The 19,968-nt window shown below is 32.3% G+C and overlaps 1 protein-coding gene across 1 annotated transcript; it reads right to left on the bottom strand.

Moving 5' to 3' along the window:
* Positions 1 to 224: 224 nt before the first annotated feature.
* Positions 225 to 19,967, bottom strand: LOC134282048 (transient receptor potential cation channel subfamily V member 5-like). Its single transcript, XM_062764479.1, has 7 exons — positions 19,895 to 19,967; positions 17,941 to 18,619; positions 13,311 to 13,554; positions 9,745 to 9,900; positions 6,526 to 6,680; positions 2,332 to 2,475; positions 225 to 233 (listed from the first exon to the last, which is right to left on the bottom strand). The coding sequence occupies exons 2-7, from the start codon at positions 18,208 to 18,210 to the stop codon at positions 225 to 227; spliced, it is 978 nt and encodes a 325-aa protein (XP_062620463.1). The 5' UTR covers positions 18,211 to 18,619; positions 19,895 to 19,967.
* Position 19,968: the final 1 nt, after the last annotated feature.

The following is a 19,968-nucleotide window of genomic DNA, read 5'->3' on the forward strand; positions in this document are numbered from 1 at the left end:
GAAGTAGATTGTTGTTCTTCAATTGTTCAACACAAACAAAGGATTTGAAAAACATTTTCAATTACATGTTAGAAAATATCATCAATAATAAACAGCCAAGGGATGCTGGCGTTGTGACGATTTTACGTAACATACTCAAGTGGCAAAGCCTTGAAAATCAATTGCGTACCAAGCATGAACACAAAAGAAAGCATTAAATCAGGATTCTGATCAATTGATAGTCATTAGCTGTTCTATAACAGTCAATTCAATTTACAGGTTCTCAGCAACAAGCTTTAAACAGATAAATGGGGGTCTCCAACTTCAATAGCCCCTTATATAAGAGTTCCTCTACTTGACTGTACATATACAGTGCTTATGTGGTACAGCTAAGTTTTCAAGAGCTCAATGTTTAATAGCAATTTCTCTTCTTCTGAGATTCAGTAAAAAGGCTTTTGATGAGCTTATTTTAATACAATATCTTTTAGACTTACGATTAAAGACAAAAGGCTAAAGGTCAGATGTCCAACCTGACCATCTACAATGTTACTCAATATTTCATCTCCTAAAAATATTTGTTGTCGCAAGAGGATATTCCACGTTCTGGAACTCCTTTTATATGTATGTATATATAAAGGCCATCCATTCCAATTTTTTTCTATTTTCAGCATCCATGTGCGTCTTGCTTTTGAACCCACGCACATATCAGGAAAAAAATCAGGAGATTCCAGATTAATTAATTTGGTTGAAATCTTGTCAATTTCTACAAATCATTCTGTACAGTACACTATGTCATATTTGGTGTATTTTAAGCAATCAATGCCATGATGTTGCTACAGAATGGATATCATTCCTTCTAGAAAAAAAGTTTATGACAACAAATGTTTTGAATGGAGTCAATTTTATAATATGCAAATCTGTGTTTTACGTTTTGGCTTGTGTGTTTTTTGCCAATGGGTTGGTAGGTTTTCAAAAGATAAGTGGATGCTAAAGCCTAAACAGAGAAAAAATTTGAAATGGCCTAAACACGCTTCCTCTCTTTTCTCCAAAACATCAATACAGTTTTCAAATATATTTAAAAAAGGCACAATTCATTTAGGGACTGTGAAATGCTAGGGAGAATGTTACAAATTTTCTTGATGTTTTACACAAATGAATAAAAATTGGTTTAAAACAAACAATAACGCTCCATCAGATCAATTTAAATATCATTTCAGCAAATCATTGTTTACAGAAATGATTTTTTTTCATTCCGTGCAAAGTACAAATATATGGAATTTCAATGCATTTTTAAGTAATGATTTGTAGTCCATGTCACAATTCAATGTATGTACAATTATTTTCCATTTTACCATAAACCAAAATTTGGTGCAATTTATACCTGTAGTGTAGCGATATACATTCTGTCAATATTTGCTTCTGTTCAGATTATAACTTTTATGCCATGAAATATAAATCCCAACTCTGTAATTATCCTGTTTACAAATATTTGTTCTACAAAACATAGTCACACAAATAATAATTCCTTTGAATTAATTCCCTTTAGTATACTGTAACTGCATTTCTATCTGGTGTGCACAATATTTTGCGGAAATTGATTTTTCAGCAAATTAGCATAGACTAGCGCTTTCTGAATGTGCTTTACATATATACATATATATACACTGTACCGTAAAAGCACCAATATTCCTTGGGGATTAAATTTTGTTTATTTCGTTGTTAATAATTATCAACGAAATAAAATCCCACACAAAATTTTATATGACTATAATATATTGATTAGGGCTATAATTTCAAAACAACGAAATTAAATGCCAAAGAAATTAATTATTATTTTTGATGACAAATCAATGAAATTTTATCCCCATGAAAATTTGTGCTTCTACAGTATACAAGGCATTCAGCAATGTACTTGATTTAGTGGGAGGTGCTTTCCATGAAAGGTGCTAAATAGATTACACAGCCAAATGTAATACGTTTAAAGTATACACGTATAAGGAACTTATTTTTTGAAGCAAGACAATCTTATGAACAGGGGTTCATTACTATCTGTTGTCTTACTTTTTGACCAGGCCCCTATATTTCTAAATTTCATACCACAGGGCTGGTCAATATGTGTGAATTAAGACAAACAGGTCAGGGAGAGTACCTATGAGTTATGTATGAATAAAGTTTTTGCTAATAAAATCTTATTTATAATGCATGCAGTGTTTTAGACTGTTAATTGTTACACTTTCCCTTCATAAATTTTTACTGAAGGTAAGTAAATCATACTGAAGCTCTATTTATTTTGAATTTGCAAAAAAAATGATGCTTTGACCATAGCGAACTCATCCAATGATGTGACCTTACCAGACTTCCTAGTTCCAACATTTCTTTGAAGATGGTCTGCCTGCCGAGTTTACTGGCCAGAGTCAGAGGAGTCAAGTTTACAGCATTCTTAATATCGGTTTTGGCGGGAAGCGTGTGATGCCTTACGATGTATTTATACATTTCCTACAACGAAAAATCAAAACATATTTTGTCATCATGCAAATCAGTTCATCAGCGAGAATCAACACCTGTCAAGGACTTTGAACTTGGCCCATTTTTCTATAAAAGGAGATATAAGAACTTTGCCTATTTTTCTGTAATAAAATATGAAATACTTTAAAGTAATTTTCCCTTTCTTCTGCAAAAAGGAGACTTAGGGCCTTTGAGAAGTGAGGGATTTTTTTTTGTGCCTGCATGTGCCTTCTCATCATCGCAAACCATGGCCATAATGTACGTACCATCCTCTCAAATTCTGGCCGTGGTTGAATATGAGAAGAGAATATTTCGTAGCTCATTAAAATATTGACCAATGCCAGTAAAGCATAATCAGATAATGAACTTTGATGTGACCTTTCAATACCCAATCGCAAAGTACGAAATAATGCTGATGTAAATTGTTGATATCAATTGCGATGGAAACGAAACATGTCAATTGACTGAATATGGCGTCACAATAGAAAGGCATAAATATTCAAGATAACGACACTTTTTATGATCAAGCAGCCACGGGTAGGAGAAAGCTATGAGCGAACTTCGAACCATGGCTTGAGACGATGGTGCCTACTGTAACATGGGATCTCTGTTTAAAGTCTTCATATTGGGATACTCTAAAGAGCAAATATACTCCAATCACTGTGGGTGATATTATTTTTTGTAATTAGGTCTTTCCACCTTTCTGTGGAAAGACCTCTTGAAATGCTTATGTTTATTATTATTATTTTTCTTCCCGGACTTTTGAAACCGCAAGACTTATCGAAAAACTTTATAGTTCATGAAACTGGATATCAAAAGTTATTCTGAAAAACGACAGCCCTTGTTTGAACTTTGACCCCTTTTTCGAAGTTATTGCCCCTTTCGCTAGAAATGCTTGTTATCGCTACTCCTTCGAAACCGTAAACCGTACAAATATGAAACCTTCACTAAAGTCTTCGACTAATTGAGAGGACTCTGGAATCTATTCATTGCGAAAGTATTCGGTGACCTCTTCAATGAGTTATTGCCCCTGAAACTTTTTGAATTTTAGAAATAATTAAAAATTTTCAAAACGAGAAGTGATAGAGACATGGGACCAACTGCATAAGATTCATTGACCTTTGAGCTTAAAATTCATGTAAAGGTCAAAGGTCAAGGTCATTCCAAAACTGAGAAATTTAGTTCTTTTTATATCTTTTTTGTCTCTTAACATATACAAACTGTCTTAGCATCATAAATAAGTACTCTTGAAACTATTTTAAAGATTCAATTCGTATTCCGTAAGATTGACCCTATTAAAAGTTACCGCCCTTTGTGCGGAAAACCTTGTTATCGCTACTACTTCGAAACCATAAACCGTACAAATATGAAACCTTCACTAAAGTCTTCGACTAATTGAGAGGACTCTGGAATCTATTCATTTCGTAAGTTTTCGGTGACCCCTTCAATGAGTTATTGCCCCTGAAACTGTTTTAATTTTAGAAATAATTAAAAATTTTCAACACGAGAAGTGAAAGAGACATGGGACCAACTGCATAAGATTTATTGACCTTTGACCTTCAAATTAATTTCAAGGTCAAAGGTCAAGGTCATTCCAAATATGAGGAATAAATTTCTTTCAATAGCTTTTATATCCTCAAACACATACTATCTATCTTCTGTCTGTAACATGCACTCTTAATACTCTTTTAATGATTTTTTTCTTGTACCCTAAGATTGACCCTTTGAAAAGTTATTGCCCCTTGTGCGAAAAACCTTGTTATCGCTACTCCTTTGAAACCATAGACCGTAGAGACACCAAACCTTCACTGATGTTTTAAGGGTCTAAAGACCTAACTTCACTGTATCAGTGCTAAAGAATCTGATGACCCCTTATATGAGTTATTGCCCTTTAACTTCTTTGTACTTACTATTAAACATGATAACTTGAAAACTATAAGTCGTAGAAGCATGGGGTCAATTGCATTGGGACCCTTGACCTTTGACCTTGAACATTTTCTCAAGGTCAAAGGTCAAGGTCATTCCATTTTTTTTTTAATTTTCATTTCTCTATGCTTTAAGACCATTTTGGATTCTTTTTCATGGAATTTAATTTTAAGGAGTCAGATATATAACAAATTTGAAATTCAAAGAAGGTGGAAAGACCTCTTATTGTTCTGTGAACAATAAGTCTCCTAGTTATTTAATGGAAATGAAATAATTTTTAGATGGGTTTTTATAAATATCACTAAGGTATTTAAAGAAGAACCATAAGTCTGCACCTTAATTGACCTAAGTATTAAGTGATTAAATTCACAATCTTTTAGTAGGATAATTAAGCTAAAAGGTCACAATACTTTTATAAAATGTCATGCTCTTTCTTATAAATCTCTTCTTAAAGTGCACAGTCTATATTATTTGCAATAACCACTTGAACCAATTACGGGTAAAGCCAGAAATTTAAAGTTGCAATAGGTTAATCCCATGAAAGTAGACACTTCAGAAATTGATCAAAGTACTGAACATGCATGAAGAGCATGATAATAATCCATTAATACAATCTTAAAAGTTTGTGACCATTAAACAATTGGCTTTGAAAAGGGAGAAGAGGAGGAAAAAAGGAAAATATATACTTATTATATTGTGTAAAAATCATTGTTTAATTACTAAATCTCTTCTTTATGCTCGCTCTTAATCATAATGCGGCTTTTAATAAAATAAAACTCCCAATATCCACACTGTCTCCAAAATGATTTTTGTTATACATGCTTGGACTTTCTTAGACAATGGAGTGACCTTTATATCACTGACCCAAGGACAATTAGCACTAAGTACACCAATACCTGGCATACACCTAATGAATGGAGCAAATCAAAGGAAATCTAAGGAAAGTAGTATAAACAACATATTTACACATTTAGTAACACACACAATTGACGTCAATGAAAAAAACAAACAAGTTAATGAAACCATTTCTAAATATATATATTTTTTTAATCCTTGTTTCTAATATCAAATTAACAGGGCAAGCTGGCCGGGACAATCCCATTTTTTAGGGTTATCTTTTTTTTTTTAACTGGGGCAAAGATATGAAGGGGATACAGTAAAATACGGTTATAGCGAATACACTTTTAATGGATTGATGCTTATAGCGAAGGGATTTTCATTGCACTTGACTCTTATTATATATTCAAGACTAAAAGGATATAACAAATTACGCTTCTAACAGTCTAATGCGAAAGTTAAAAATTTTTACAGGACCAAATGTCTGGTAAAAATAATTTTTTTACCAGACCAAACAATTTCTTACCAGACCGACTTTTTCCCTTTAAATCAATACATCATTATGATACTGAGATTGAGAGGGTAGGTGGGATGGGGTTAATTCTCACTGTGAAATTTTAACCTTAATTCAATTCAGAGTGAAATGGACAAGTTTACTATATTTATAGTATTCCTTTGTAATAGGTATCTATTTATACAATTGCATGCATTTTTTCCTTCATATTTGACTTATACAACATACACTGTATCAAATATTATCTTAAATTTAATATGCACTTTCAATGCATATTTATTTTTCCTGAAACAACTCATTATGGTAACTCAAGTCCAATGATCATTTGAAAAAAAAAATTCTCTACCGAATCTACGTATGAGCTATCTAAATATTTTCCCAACTAAATCTACGTATGAGCATGCTATCTAAAGATCTCTAACCCTTGACAGAGGAAATTCGAATTAGAATAAAAACGATCATGACAGGGTTGTAATACATAAAAATTAATCAGGTATTACTGCTGAATTGGTCGAATAAAGGATATTTGTGGGGAACTGGACCATGTGTACCTCTTAATTTAGATTTTTTTGGCCTTATTTTTTACCGGACATTTGGTCCTGTATACTGAAATTTTTTACCGACCCGACCTAAATTTTACCGTTAAAAACCGATGGTCCTGTGGCTTTCGCATAGACTGATTCTAACAAAGTAAAATTGTTTGTCCGTAGCACTTCATTATAAGCCAGCTGTTTCACTATTGCGATTTTCCGTTTGTTTCTTACCACTTGATTGCAGATGACCACCATATGAAGAGCGGTGTTTCCGAACGTATCCTGGGCATTGGGGTCTCCACCGTGGTCGATGAGGTAGTCGTAAATTTCCTGGTTACCTGTTGCCGCGGCAAAATGTATGGGATATTCACCGTAGTAGGCGTAGCCTGAAAATAAATCGTAATTCTTAGTATTACATACAGTCTTATTTTTTTTATTGGGGGGGGGGGGGAGGCTATGCGCAGCCTTGGTCAGGTCAGGTCACCTCGTATGGACTAGGTCTCAGGTTGTTATTTCACCATGTTGACCTCAAAAGGGGTATTTAATTGTATATTAAAGTTTACAGTTAATAAATGCCCATTGTAAATTTATGTCTAATTACAAATGGGTTAGTTTGGGTTTAATTGACATATACAGTGGACCTTCAGGATATCCGGACGCCAGATAACCGGATGCTTCAGTATCCGGACGATTTTTCATCGGAACGGATTTTTTAAAATGTTATTTTGTCTTGTTAGACTGGTGATTCAGGTATCCGGACGCTTCACATATCCTGGGAACAAAGCGTCCGGATAAAGGACTATATGCGGTATATTGCATATGTTTGCCCCCACAAAAGTCAAATTTTGAAAACTTCCTGAAATGTGCTGAATTCAATAAATTGTACGAGAAATATAAGTTAACAGAAAATATTATAGTTCCAGAGCAGTGTATTCACAATTTCTGTTTTTATGTACAGTGATTTTATATCCTTTTTCAGAAAGAGGACAAAATGGACAAAATTTCAACAATAGCATATCCCCAAATTGACATATTTCATTGGTCATCAAAATATTAGTCAACACACATGCGCTCGGTGACTTTCATTTAAAATATCGACGAAATATGGCAAAATTTAAACTGAAATTTACGTCATATTTGTGACTACCAGGTCATTACTTATGAAATTATTCAGTGCTTTATGCATACTGTTTAAGGACTTAATTAAAAAATCAAAGTTTGATTTTGGGGGGCAAATGTTGGTTAATACCGCATATATACATGTACAGTGTACATGTATAGCATTCCCCAATTGGGTCATCAGCCAAAACACTGACTACAATGGCTTTAAATAAAACTACCAGGCATTATTATGCATACACAAAAATGCAGCATTTAATAATATACATGTTTACTTTAATATTTTCAAAAATGCCTAGCTGTGAAAAATCTATATCAAACTACAGCCCCATGTATTTTAAAATAAAACAGTGCATATTGATCTGTGTGTATATAGAGAGAACTTGGTGTGAGGAGATCTTTTCAAACAAGTTGAAAATTGACATGGATTTACTTGTGAGCCCAATCGATGGGTATATAATATACAGAGCTGAAGACAAGAACATTTCAACTTTCCTACCAAATCTGCTGATAATAAAAAAATATATATAATTCAGTACTTTTTTTCAAAACAACTTTTTAAAAATGTTTGGAAAATCTGATATAGTTTTCCAAGAAACTAATTGAGTTTATTTTGTGTATCTTGCTTATATATCCAGAAGCTACAGTCAAAGTGGCAAAAAGATGACAAAACATACTGTCATAAAATTAAGTCTTGGTTAAAACTATATATATATTGTTCAAAGAGGGTAAATCTTTTTCTAAAAACTGAAGCCATCTCAGCATTTCAATTTGGTGCAAGAGAATTATGGATTAAACAGTCCAACACTGCTAAATATTTGGCTTAAACAAGCTGCACTGAAATTAACATTTCAATAATTTTTCCCCATATGTTTTTTTTTTTTTTTTAATTCAATATTCCCCCCTCTTTTGTAAATAAATGGATTGTCCTATGATGTTCCTATGGAATGTGATCATTCCTCAGAATGGTAGTTTATTTTCTACAGATATGATTGTATTCAAGCAAACATTATGAACACAGCCTATAGTCAGCCGAATGTAACTTGACGCTGAATCAGAAAAGCATTGCCACTTTGAAGTCCCACTTTCCGACCAAATGGCTGACGCCATCCCAGGTTACGAAAAAAGAACTAAATTGATATTTTAGGAAGCAAAGACCATACAAAAGTTTCACATCACAAGTATCTTTTTCAGCAACTATTGACGGAAATTTAACGGCAAAATTATCAGTGCCATGGGCTGCTAGCTTAGAAATTGTTATACCAGAGTTAATGGCCAATGACGGAGAATTAAACATCACTCATAAGACAGGTACTATCTCGATTCGGTACTGGGGGGTACTTGTCGCAGCAAGGGAGTAACCCTCTTTTACGACAGCAGAATTTAATTGTTCCAACAAAACAACACTGCTGCTGCTGATTCAAATTGAGGAAAATTTCCTTGTCAGCTAAAATCATAAATTTTTTATTAAACAGTTATCTGCTGAACTTATTTTTTTTAATCCCTACTCACTGATATTCTAAATAAATCAATGATTATTCCTATTTTCCATGAAATGCATTCAGCTATAGCATTCTCATACTTCAGAAAGATCATGTTTTTTTCTCAATCTAGTTAGACAAATAAGGATTCCCTTATATTTAATTAATTTAAATGAATGATCTACAGGGATTAAGATAGATGGAGCTCAATATGATCATTCGTTGCATACAATACAACAAAAAAAATTGTTTGTCAACACAATCATTGTTCTAGGAATTAAATCAAAAGGGTCTTCTTTCAATAAAATAAGGACAACCCCTTGGGTAAGACAAGACCATCCTTTAAGCCTAAAAATAAGGTCGTATTGGACTCTTTTCCAAATATAATTTCTCAAATCAATAGAATATATTAACAATGCATTGTGCCAAGTGAATTCTTATTTAAATCAAGTAACAATAAAGATACATGCATTATTTAAATGTGATAAAATAGCCATATAGTTTCTTGGATAATCTGGGGGGTTGGGGTTGGGGGAGGGGGAGGGGACGGTTGTATTGGCACATGTATATGTAAAATAACCAACTCGAACAAAATTTTTCCATCAGAAAAAACAACACATGGGCCAAGCAACACCAAACTTGGAAGATATATGTTATTATGATTGTAGTAGAATCCATAATAATGGGATTACATTAAGCCAGAATATTTCCTTCCCCTGTGCTGTTCTGGAAACAGGGAGATTAATCTTGGGACTATATAAATTCCTATGCTACAAACCTTCGTAATCAGTACTTTTGGTGTGGAGATTGATCTTGAGACTACATGTATATAAACACCTAGGGTACAAACCTTCGTAGTCGGTAGTTTTGGTGTAGCCCTTTTTCTGGTCCTCTGGTAGGAAGAATCGCCCCGTACAGCGCTGGTCGATCAGAGCACCTTTTTTGATGAGGAGTTTCACCGCCTCCAGACTACCAAACACAATGGCTATATGTAAAGCGCTCTCCCCTAAAATGCCAAGATTAAAAATATTATTTCAGAAATACACGTATTTAAATAATCTTAATTTTTTTTTCATAAATGTGTTTCTGCATGGCTAGAGATGTTTTGAGTGCAAGTGCAATTTCTCCCCAAACCACACACACAGAATACTAGCTATGACAGTTCATTAATTTTAGGGTCAGCTTCTCGTATTTTATCTGTAAAAGTTTTGAAAATAAATGCTTGTTTTAGCCCCCCCCCCCCCCCCCCCCCCCCCCCCGCTATTTGAGAGGGTTTTTAAATTAATTAAGACAAACTTTTTAAAAGGTTCTCAAGAATATGGTCAAATTATTTACCAATATCACTTCACATGAAAATTTGTATGCAAATCCTTTGCAAATGAAAAGGAATTCCTTACTCAGTGATATTTTTAACATTTAATTTAAAAGTGAATACAGCCGTAACAGGTGTAAGCAAATCCTAATAAGTTGCAATTTTTACAGCAACAGGGAACTAAAAAGATTAAATTACCAGCAATTATTTATCAATCACTAAGAAATTTTATTTCATTTCTAAATTGCAAACACCAAATCCCATTTTCATCAAATAAATTAGAAGTCATGAATTTTTCATGTCTTTTACTCCCATTTTTTAAATGAAGTTCCAAACACTTTGACACAGTGTGTCCTTATAATTATGCAAAATTAAATACGAGTACTTTATAATCGTACGACTCAATTGCAATTGAAATAAACTTCAACAATTTCTCCTATTCCATGGTTTCGTTTAGTGTTAATAATCACGATGTTTAATGCCAGCACCTAAAATTGATTTTTTGATTTCATACTCTTGATTTCCAGGGGCTTGACAATAAAAAGAAAACTGATCCTGGCCCTCCACGGCAGAATTCATTGTCATCAACAACACAGCGTCTAAACATGCTGATCACTCAATTAAATACCCTTTTTTATACAAATCCGAGCTAGCTTGCCAACACTAAATGGTTATGATGGGTAATTTAAATCCTTTTTTACCCGTAATTTAAACCTATCAAATTGATGGTCATATACATACAGTAAGAATTAATTTATTTTTCATACCCTGCTTTAGAATATGACCTTGAAGACTTGAACCATCGTGGCCATGACCCTTGTCTTTAACCTGGTTTAATATGTTTAAGACTAAGTAATATTAAAGGCCATGACCCTTGTCTTTAACATGTCTATATAAACTAAAAATTTAAAATTGCAGGTGTTGCTTACTTTTTAAAAGTGTGCTTTAATTGACGTGTTTATTACATTTCTTTGTTTCTTTCTATCACTGATACAATTATAGACAAACGCCAAAGTTATCAACATTGGTCCAAATCTTATTATTAATTTTCAAGTCAATTAAGCAAAGTCAACATAAAAGCTTTAAATCAATATTCATTTTTTGCTTTCATACTGGGCCACTGCAGATTTTTTCACCTATAATTTCAGAAGCGTAGAATAGGAATTTCATCTGTAAACACGATTCTACCTAGTTGGAAGCAATAACACTTTATCAAGCCCAACCTCACAGTTGGCTTAAACCTTTACATTGATTTTGTTTCATATCTTCTTTTTTTTCAATTTTTTTTTTTTTTATTATTTCTCTTGTTGCCTTGTTTGATAATATTTAGTTTATGAACAAAACATTCCCACAACAGATTTGAGTTTTTATATTGTTCACAAGGGAAAAATATGAAAACCACCAAACAAACATTATAGTTGTCAGGTGCAGCAAAGTACATTCATGGGAATATGAAATTAATCATTAATAAATTGAAACTCCATTTGTAGTATTAGTTATCCCTACACTACTGCGTTGCAGAGGGAAAAAACATGCTGACAAAGAAATTTTGGTACTTGTGTATTAAAAAAATCTTTCTTTTTTTCAATTTATGTTATAAATGGATATACTAGTACATTACACAATGTAGAGCTTGAACATCTTGATAATGATAACCATTCAATATTTCAAATACATGTATACCATGGATATGTCAAAGTGGAAGTCCCAACCACTTATTTAAGTATTTTAATTTTATATTACACTTGATAATGTTGATACATATATCTCAATTCTGTAGACTTTTTAAAATTTTTGTCTCCCTCCCACATATGTCCCATAGATTCACTCGAGATCAGAAAACAAAATTTGACTGTACATTAAATTATCATGTTTATCAAGGTTTTTTTTAGATCCCTAGTTGGCAAACTTTTCACAGTTCTTTGAACACTTTTTATAGTTAAAACAAACTTTGATAGCAATTATATAGTAGCAAATGATTTGGCATATAGTGGAGGTTAAAAATATGAACATAAATAAAAAAAAAAATGAAATTAAAATACCAGGTAAATAAGAACTTTCATAATGAATTTCAAGATCTCCAAGATTTTGCATAAAAATTCAGTTTTTTTTTTCTTCAGCATGTCATCATCTAAGTTAACCATTATAATTTACTAATTCATTTATAAACAAACAATTCTATTTTTTAATATTAGCTTTTTTTTCTTTAGCAGCAATGAAACTTTTTCAGCTCAAATATCATCATGCAGCGACCCTACACCAATATTTGCCACCGTTTGGCAATTACATTCAGAATTATTCATCTTTGTCAATTAAATAATAGAAAATAGAAGCTATTAAATGTTCCTATTTATAAATCTATAGTAATTTAATGAAAATGTGATCATTAACAAAAGCTAAATAAAAAAGTGCCTAGTCATTCTTGCCTGTACATTAAATACTCTATAGTTTCTTTACATTTCCCAAGAATACTTCAGCGTTTACAAATCAGCAATTATTCAAATCATTTTGCCATAAACTAAGAAAGTATAAGGTTCTTTTTTCTTTTCTCATGCAAAACGGTCGACAATACGAACAAGTCAGTAAAGACTGCTATCTGCCATAAAGGTGTTTCTAGACAGGTAATTTTTATAGTTTCCAAGGAAATAATCACATTGATTTCGACAACCAATACCATGAATGCAGTGACCAAACTGTTCTCTGAGAGTGAGTGACTTTGCAAATCAAAGTTCAAAATTGTTCTATTGCTATATCGTATCCTAAATTCAATGTTGGGGTAACACAATCAATACTTATTTTCTACATGCTGACAATGGATGGGTATATAGCATGATTGATATCATAATCAAACATAAAACAGAGCACCGACACTATATCTACCTAATGAAAAATGAAACACTGTTAATTTGTTTCCAAAATAGATTATTAATGAACCTTTTGAATAAGAGTGGAGACAATCATTTTTTTTTTCAGATCGAATTTTTTCCCTTCCTCTACTACAAGCACTTTTATTCGGATCACTAGTTTTATTGAACTACTTGATGTATAATTAATCAAAGATGCTAAACATGTTACACACACTATATATACACTGATGTACGTACCAAAATATTCCTCTCCTTCGTAAACATCTAGGCTAAGTTTGGGATACAAATTTAGAAGTATTTCACCAACAGCATGATGAGTTGGAGAGTCTAAGAGATATAACAAATGGAACGGGCTTTCCCCCACCCCACCCCTTTTATTGAGGTCCCAGCATGCTTCATGGGTGACTACTTTGTTGAAGTAATCCTCCTTGAATTCACTCAATAGTTGTTCATCAGTGCGAGTTTCCCACACGCTTGAACCCTACAAAATAAAATTATATATGAATGTATATAAAAAAAACAGTACATGACAATTATAGATGTTACCATTTCAGTTTTAAGGAGAAACGTAGAAAAATTACTGTAAAATCACATATTTTCGAGGGATCAAATTTTTGTGGTTTGAAGAAAAATTCTTGGTTCGTGGGGATTTGATTTCGTGGATAAAGAGTTGTTGAGCAGTTATGTATGTAACATTTTACATTTCGTGGCGGAAATAATTTCGTGGGGGTCTTCATACCTTGAAAATAAGGAAAATTAAACCCCCACGAAAATTTGTTATTTCACAGTAAGTTTCAAATTTTAAAAATTAAATATTTAATACTTGAATCAAAATCTATACATTTCTATACACATCATGCACAAAGGTAAGTTTAGTATACAGTAAAACATGGCAACTCTTAAAACATGCTTGCAGTACCAGGGATGGATGATTTTGCATCATAATAAATATATAATTCATAATATCCATGAAGTTTACAACATATTAAAAAGCAATGGGGAATGAAAATCACTTCATGTATCAATTCATTATAAGCATTTTTGCTTTAAATGGGTTTTACTGTAATTTGGTTTTGAATATTTTACTAACCATTTCAAATAATACATATAGCCTGACTGACATATTTATATAATCAAAACAAGCTACTATTCTACATGTATGTTCTAAATTTAATCCTGCAGGATTCACAAAATATAACTGCATGGCTGCAAAACATATAGATCTGTAATATTATTCAACATGGTGAAGATAATAAAGCCAAGTCTTCCTGACAGGTTAAATAAATTTATATTAAATGCAATTTGATGGCCCAGCATGAAGAGCTCTTTACCCATTCACTGACCAGTTGTACTGGTTTGACATTTAAATTTTATCTGCATGTTTCAATCATCAGTGAATCAGTTACTGTATGTGCCATATAACCCACTGCCAGTGGAAATTGTGGAAATGTTCCAAAAACACTTTTCTGACCCTTTTCTGAAAATTCTTTCAGTATGTGACCTTTTCAACCTCTCTTAAATAAGAAACATAGGAGGTGGCAAATAAAACAATAATACAATTTCTACAAATATATACTCATAATAAAACTTAAGAATTATCAAAAGAGATTGTTAGCCACTTTATTTAAAGCCACCAGTCTACACATCAAAAGGGAACAAAAGATATATATATATATATCAACAATTTTTTTTCTCCCCCTTCTAAAACTATCCAAACATGGATATAATCTCTGTTAAACCTATTATTTTCAAACAAATTTCATCTGAATGATTTGAGGGTAAACAGTTTTATCTTGAAGGAGTTGGAGTGTCAATATAGTTTGCTTTGGAGTATAGCGGACCCAGTTTTGGATAGTTACAAAGGAACGGGGTGGACAAGTGCACTGGGGTATACAATGCAGGCTTACACCCTCAATCCATACCCTTAATTAGTTATTATTAAGGTCAATGTTTATCAACATTTGAGGACCATCCAAATTATCAGAGAGACCAGTGTTGTTTAATATTTCATGTTTCACACAGATGTAAAATCCCCATAACTCTCAACCTTGTTAACAGAAAAGTACGTACTTTGGTTTTTATATTTTATCGGATTTTTTTCTCTCATTATTTTCTAACAAGCCATAACATCATTCCCATTTGGGAGACAACTCATTAAACTTTAAATTCTATTACCTTCTCTTTTTTAGCATAGCAAATAAAATTAAACTCATCAATATATTTTTATATGTTAAAAACTAAATTATACAGGAGTAAAATCCAAGTAAATTAAGTTCTGTGAATTCCATGGTATACTTGTAAATCACTAAATGTCACGTAAACTAAACTGAAATGAATAGACTTGTAGCACCCTAATTACAATTAACATAAAAATACATACAATTTTTAACAATTTTATATTTATAAATTCATGAAATGATAAAAATTATTAAGTATTTTCTCTGTCAGGAACTTCATATTTATGGAACACTAGTATATAGCTATAGGGCTTAAGGTTTAAAAAAATAATTTTTTAGATATGTTGACCTCTGACGAAACCTTAGTACCGGCCATCATAACCCTTGGATCGAGGTCATGAAAAAGGAACATTTTCAAATTGAAATCTACTTTTTGTACCCCCCCCAATAAAAGTGGGAGATATTAATTTTGGTTTGTCTGTTCATCAGTCTAGCTGTCCGTCACTCTGCCTGTCTGTCTGTCTGTAGTTCTGTTTATCTGTAAGGCTTTCATTTCCACATGATATCTAGAGAAGTCTTTGAGTTTTTGCAATGAAGTTTTACATAATAACACCCTAATGACCTAAGGATGATCCCAATTGATTTTGAGGTTAAAAGGTCACAGGTCAAGGTCATAAATTCAAAATTTCGTTTGCTATCTCAAGAAGCATTTGAGCTTTTGCAATGACATTTTACACCACAACTCCCTAGTGGTCAAATTAAGGAAGACCCCTATTGATTTTGAGGTCAAAAAGGTCAAAGATAAAGGTCGTAAATTCATACATTCTGTGCATGTGTGTAAAACTTTCATTTCCGGGTGATATCTCAAGAAGCTTTTGAGTTTTTCTCATTTTTAATTGTATACCATAACTCCCTATGCCCCCAACCTGTCCTTCTTACAGTGCCCCCTCCCCCTCAACCCCCCCTCATGTGTCAGCATATTCTCTTCTTTTTTCCCTTCAGCAGGAGACACAGCTTGATCTGATTCTCTGTATAAGCTTTTTTGTTCTAAAATTTAGATTTTAACAACTCAAGATCAGTGAAAAGTTAGTTAACCTTCAATCTAACTCTTTATTCACCAGGAAAACTTATCAAAACATTACTCTTTGGTAGGTTAGGGTAGGGTAGGGGTATTTCCTAATTTTGTCATTTTTTAATTTAAAATTCTAAATTAAAAGGGTACAGAACCTTGAACCAAAAAGGTTCAAAGAAGCCCTTAGTGCAGCTATATGCCATGTGGGGGAAATAAATTAATATATAAAAATTATAAAATGGACCTGCATCAGACACATTATTTGCTCTTTGTTATGAACCCAAAGAACATGCATTTGCATGCAAATGAGGATTAAATATTTCAACTAAGGATGTCATTTTGATGAGTTAAGTTATTGCCTTTTAATAAAGAGCACCAATTTTCAGGCAAATAAGTCAATAACTAACTGACCTATTTACATGTTAATAAATTTTCTTCCGAAGAATACTCAAACAGTAAAATTAAAGGAATTTTTATCAACTAACTGGGGGTAAAATAGCAAAATCAATATAATGAAATCAATGCGATTTCCGAACCTGTCTAATTGTCATGATTAACATAGTGATCAGCCATAGAAAAAAATGTCTAACTGGCGCACCGAAAAAAAAGCAGCTTTTTAAACTCAAGGACAGTTAATTCAAAGCAGTTTTATTTCATTATAGGTCCTCTGGCAGAGAAATTTATCAAAAAGAGAATTAGAATCATTTTTTTCTCATATAATGAACTATTGCGTCACCTCTAACTACTATAGAATACCACAGCTCATTTTTTCCTCTGGATTTTATTGATACTACAACTTCGAATTTCCAGCTTTCAAACAGAAACTGGCTTGCTGGTCTGCTCGGATGACGTGGGTACTAAGCTAATTATAGATTTCTGCTCCATTAAACAAGGCCCAATTACAGGTATCATATCTGTAATTGTTCTGTATTGGTATACAGCTCATTAAAGCCTGCCCGACAAGAAGAGATTAGGAAACATAATGAGTGCAAGTACCGGTACCTTACTGTAAAACTTGTGTGACACAAAAAACAAACACTGAAACGTTCATAAAGAATTTTCTTGGTTTGCACGGGATTTTTTTATGAATTGATATTAATTTCACATGTAAAAAATATAGATATCGCCTTTTCTATCAAATTAATGAATGAGTGTTTGTCAAGATTTTAAGAAAATGAATAAAACAGGAAGAGCATGAACATGATGAATTTTAAAGTTACTGCAATCTAATGTCTTTTCAAATCTCTTTAAAAAAGACTACATCTAATTTTTCACTTTCTTTTAATTGGGTTTGTCTATTAATTGGCACTGTAATTTCAAAGCTCCAGAACAAATTAAGTCATTTATCATTGTATACTGTAGATCACTAAATTTTTGTGACACCTTATTTTCGCGAGATAGGCATTGACTCTTGATGAACAAGACAAAATTTTCACGAATTGTGGTAATTGAGAAATACGTAAGATATTTCTCTAGATTTGAAGACTAAAAATTTCAAGTATTTTTTAGAGAATATAAAGCTAAAAATGCTGAGATTTTTATATCTAGACCAGTATATAAAAAGTGAGTGCAAATAAAATATAAAAAAAACACTTTAACTGCAGAAAAAAGTATTTACCGTATACTTTGCTTGCATTCTGCATTGCCATTTTATGTAGTCTAACTTAGTTATAATAGCACCATTTCCCTCATTGTACAAGTACGGTAACATCTCCGTTTTTGCAATCTTCTCCACCGCTGTGGCCCCTCCTGTCTTATAAGCCTCGATCAACTTCCCTCCACCAGTAAAATCGACAAATTTATAGACCGGATTCGTCGCAATTTCTTTGTTCTGTTGCTTCCATGCAGAATCTGGGTCAGCCTCTTTTCGACCACACTTATTCCCCATGATTCGCTATGTCAGAAACCTCTTATCAACAAAGTAAAAAATAATTTCATTTACGATAAAGGAATATTTCCAATCGCAGACACTAGGAACACACTTCTTGCGAGGCGCGTACAAGTGCTAAATAAATCGTAACTATTTTCTAAACCACACTGTTGATCCATTTTAAATCCAGATTAGAAAACACCTGATTAATTTGTTCTTTTCACATCTTGAATGGAATTAGCTAACTCCTTTCACTGTGGTATTATCAGAATATAACTCCACAAAAAAATAGACCATTATTATACACTCACTTGTACCAAGGGGTTAAATTTGAGTATAAACTTAAACTATGAACTAATTTTTTTCACTTGTTAATCCAGTTTTGTGAAGGTAATCTTCCTTTATTCTTCCAAAGCATGGTATATACCTGTAGGAAAAAAACAACATTTATTAAGAAGGGGTCAAACACATGCTGACAAGAAGTAACCAAAACTTATCAATGACAAAGACAGCATTTCTATAGACTGGTTTAAATCATTTTCCTAAGCACTTTAAGATTTTGATTTTAATTTGTTTTGATCAAGAAATTAAAAGGAACCAAGAAAGCCACAGTCAAAAGGTTTTTTCTGTCATAGATACTAGATATCAAAGGATAGCAAAACAAATCAACTGACAAATGACAAAGTACTTTGGACATCGACATGGTAGAGGGATGGAAAAAAATATCATCAAACTCTTTTCCTCCTAAAAAAAAATAATATTCCTTATCAAGCTTCATAACTTACATAAAAATAAAGCATAATTCTGCATCCATTCTAAGGAACATTTCCTTAGGTATCTAGTTGCATGTTTATAGGATTTTCTAAAACCATGCATAAAATTTATTAAAAAATAGACATTTTTGTCTTATACTTAGATGTTCAAACTTTTAATTCCCATGCATTTTCTTCCTGTAGTCAGTGGAACATGCAGATCAAACACAACTTTTTGAATTAAAATATCTACATTTTTTAATTTTATGGATTACATGTTATTTTTACTAGATGCTGTTAATCATAATTAACATTTATTTATTTAAAAAAAAAAATTATGCACAACCTCTAAAAATCACTTACTTCGAAGCTCGAATCTGCAATGTTCAAGTTGCAAGAAACATATTCTATTGAAAAATCCCTTTTCATACATTTTCTGTAAATATTAATGAAAATTTGTTTTTGTATTTTATAAATATAAGTAATGTGTCATATAATTTAAAATTTTGGAGAATTTGGGAGCATAATTAAAAATAAATCATTCTGCCTCAGAGAGATCTGTGTTTAAAAAAATTATATATCAATAATTAACGATTCGAGGGACAGTCTTGCTTTATTTCGCAAAGGCTTCGTGTACTTGCAGCAGAATATGGATTATTTTAAAAACTCCATCGCCAGTTAAATTAAACATGTTAAAAAACTGTGTAAAAAATTTAATTTCGAAATAAATCTAATGATCGAAAAAAAGGCATAGGCCTAGAATCTATACGTTTATGATGAAATAATACAATACAATATATCAAGAAAAAGAAATTTGGTGTAGTTACCATGGAAGATATGTAAACATCCCTTAAATAAACAGTCTTGAAAGTTTTAAAAGCTCATAACTTAGTAAAGAAACCTCTTGACACTGAGCTAAATATAACCAACTTTAAAAGTAACCATCCTACCTCAACTTTAATACACTCCATCGAACATTCACACTTCACTCTCCATTACATAAAACTAACTGCTGTATCGAATT

This window comes from Saccostrea cucullata, unplaced genomic scaffold, assembly GCF_032062105.1.
Source record: "Saccostrea cucullata isolate Sc308-1 unplaced genomic scaffold, CSIRO_AGI_Scuc_v1 ctg5342, whole genome shotgun sequence".
Taxonomy (NCBI): domain Eukaryota; kingdom Metazoa; phylum Mollusca; class Bivalvia; order Ostreida; family Ostreidae; genus Saccostrea; species Saccostrea cuccullata.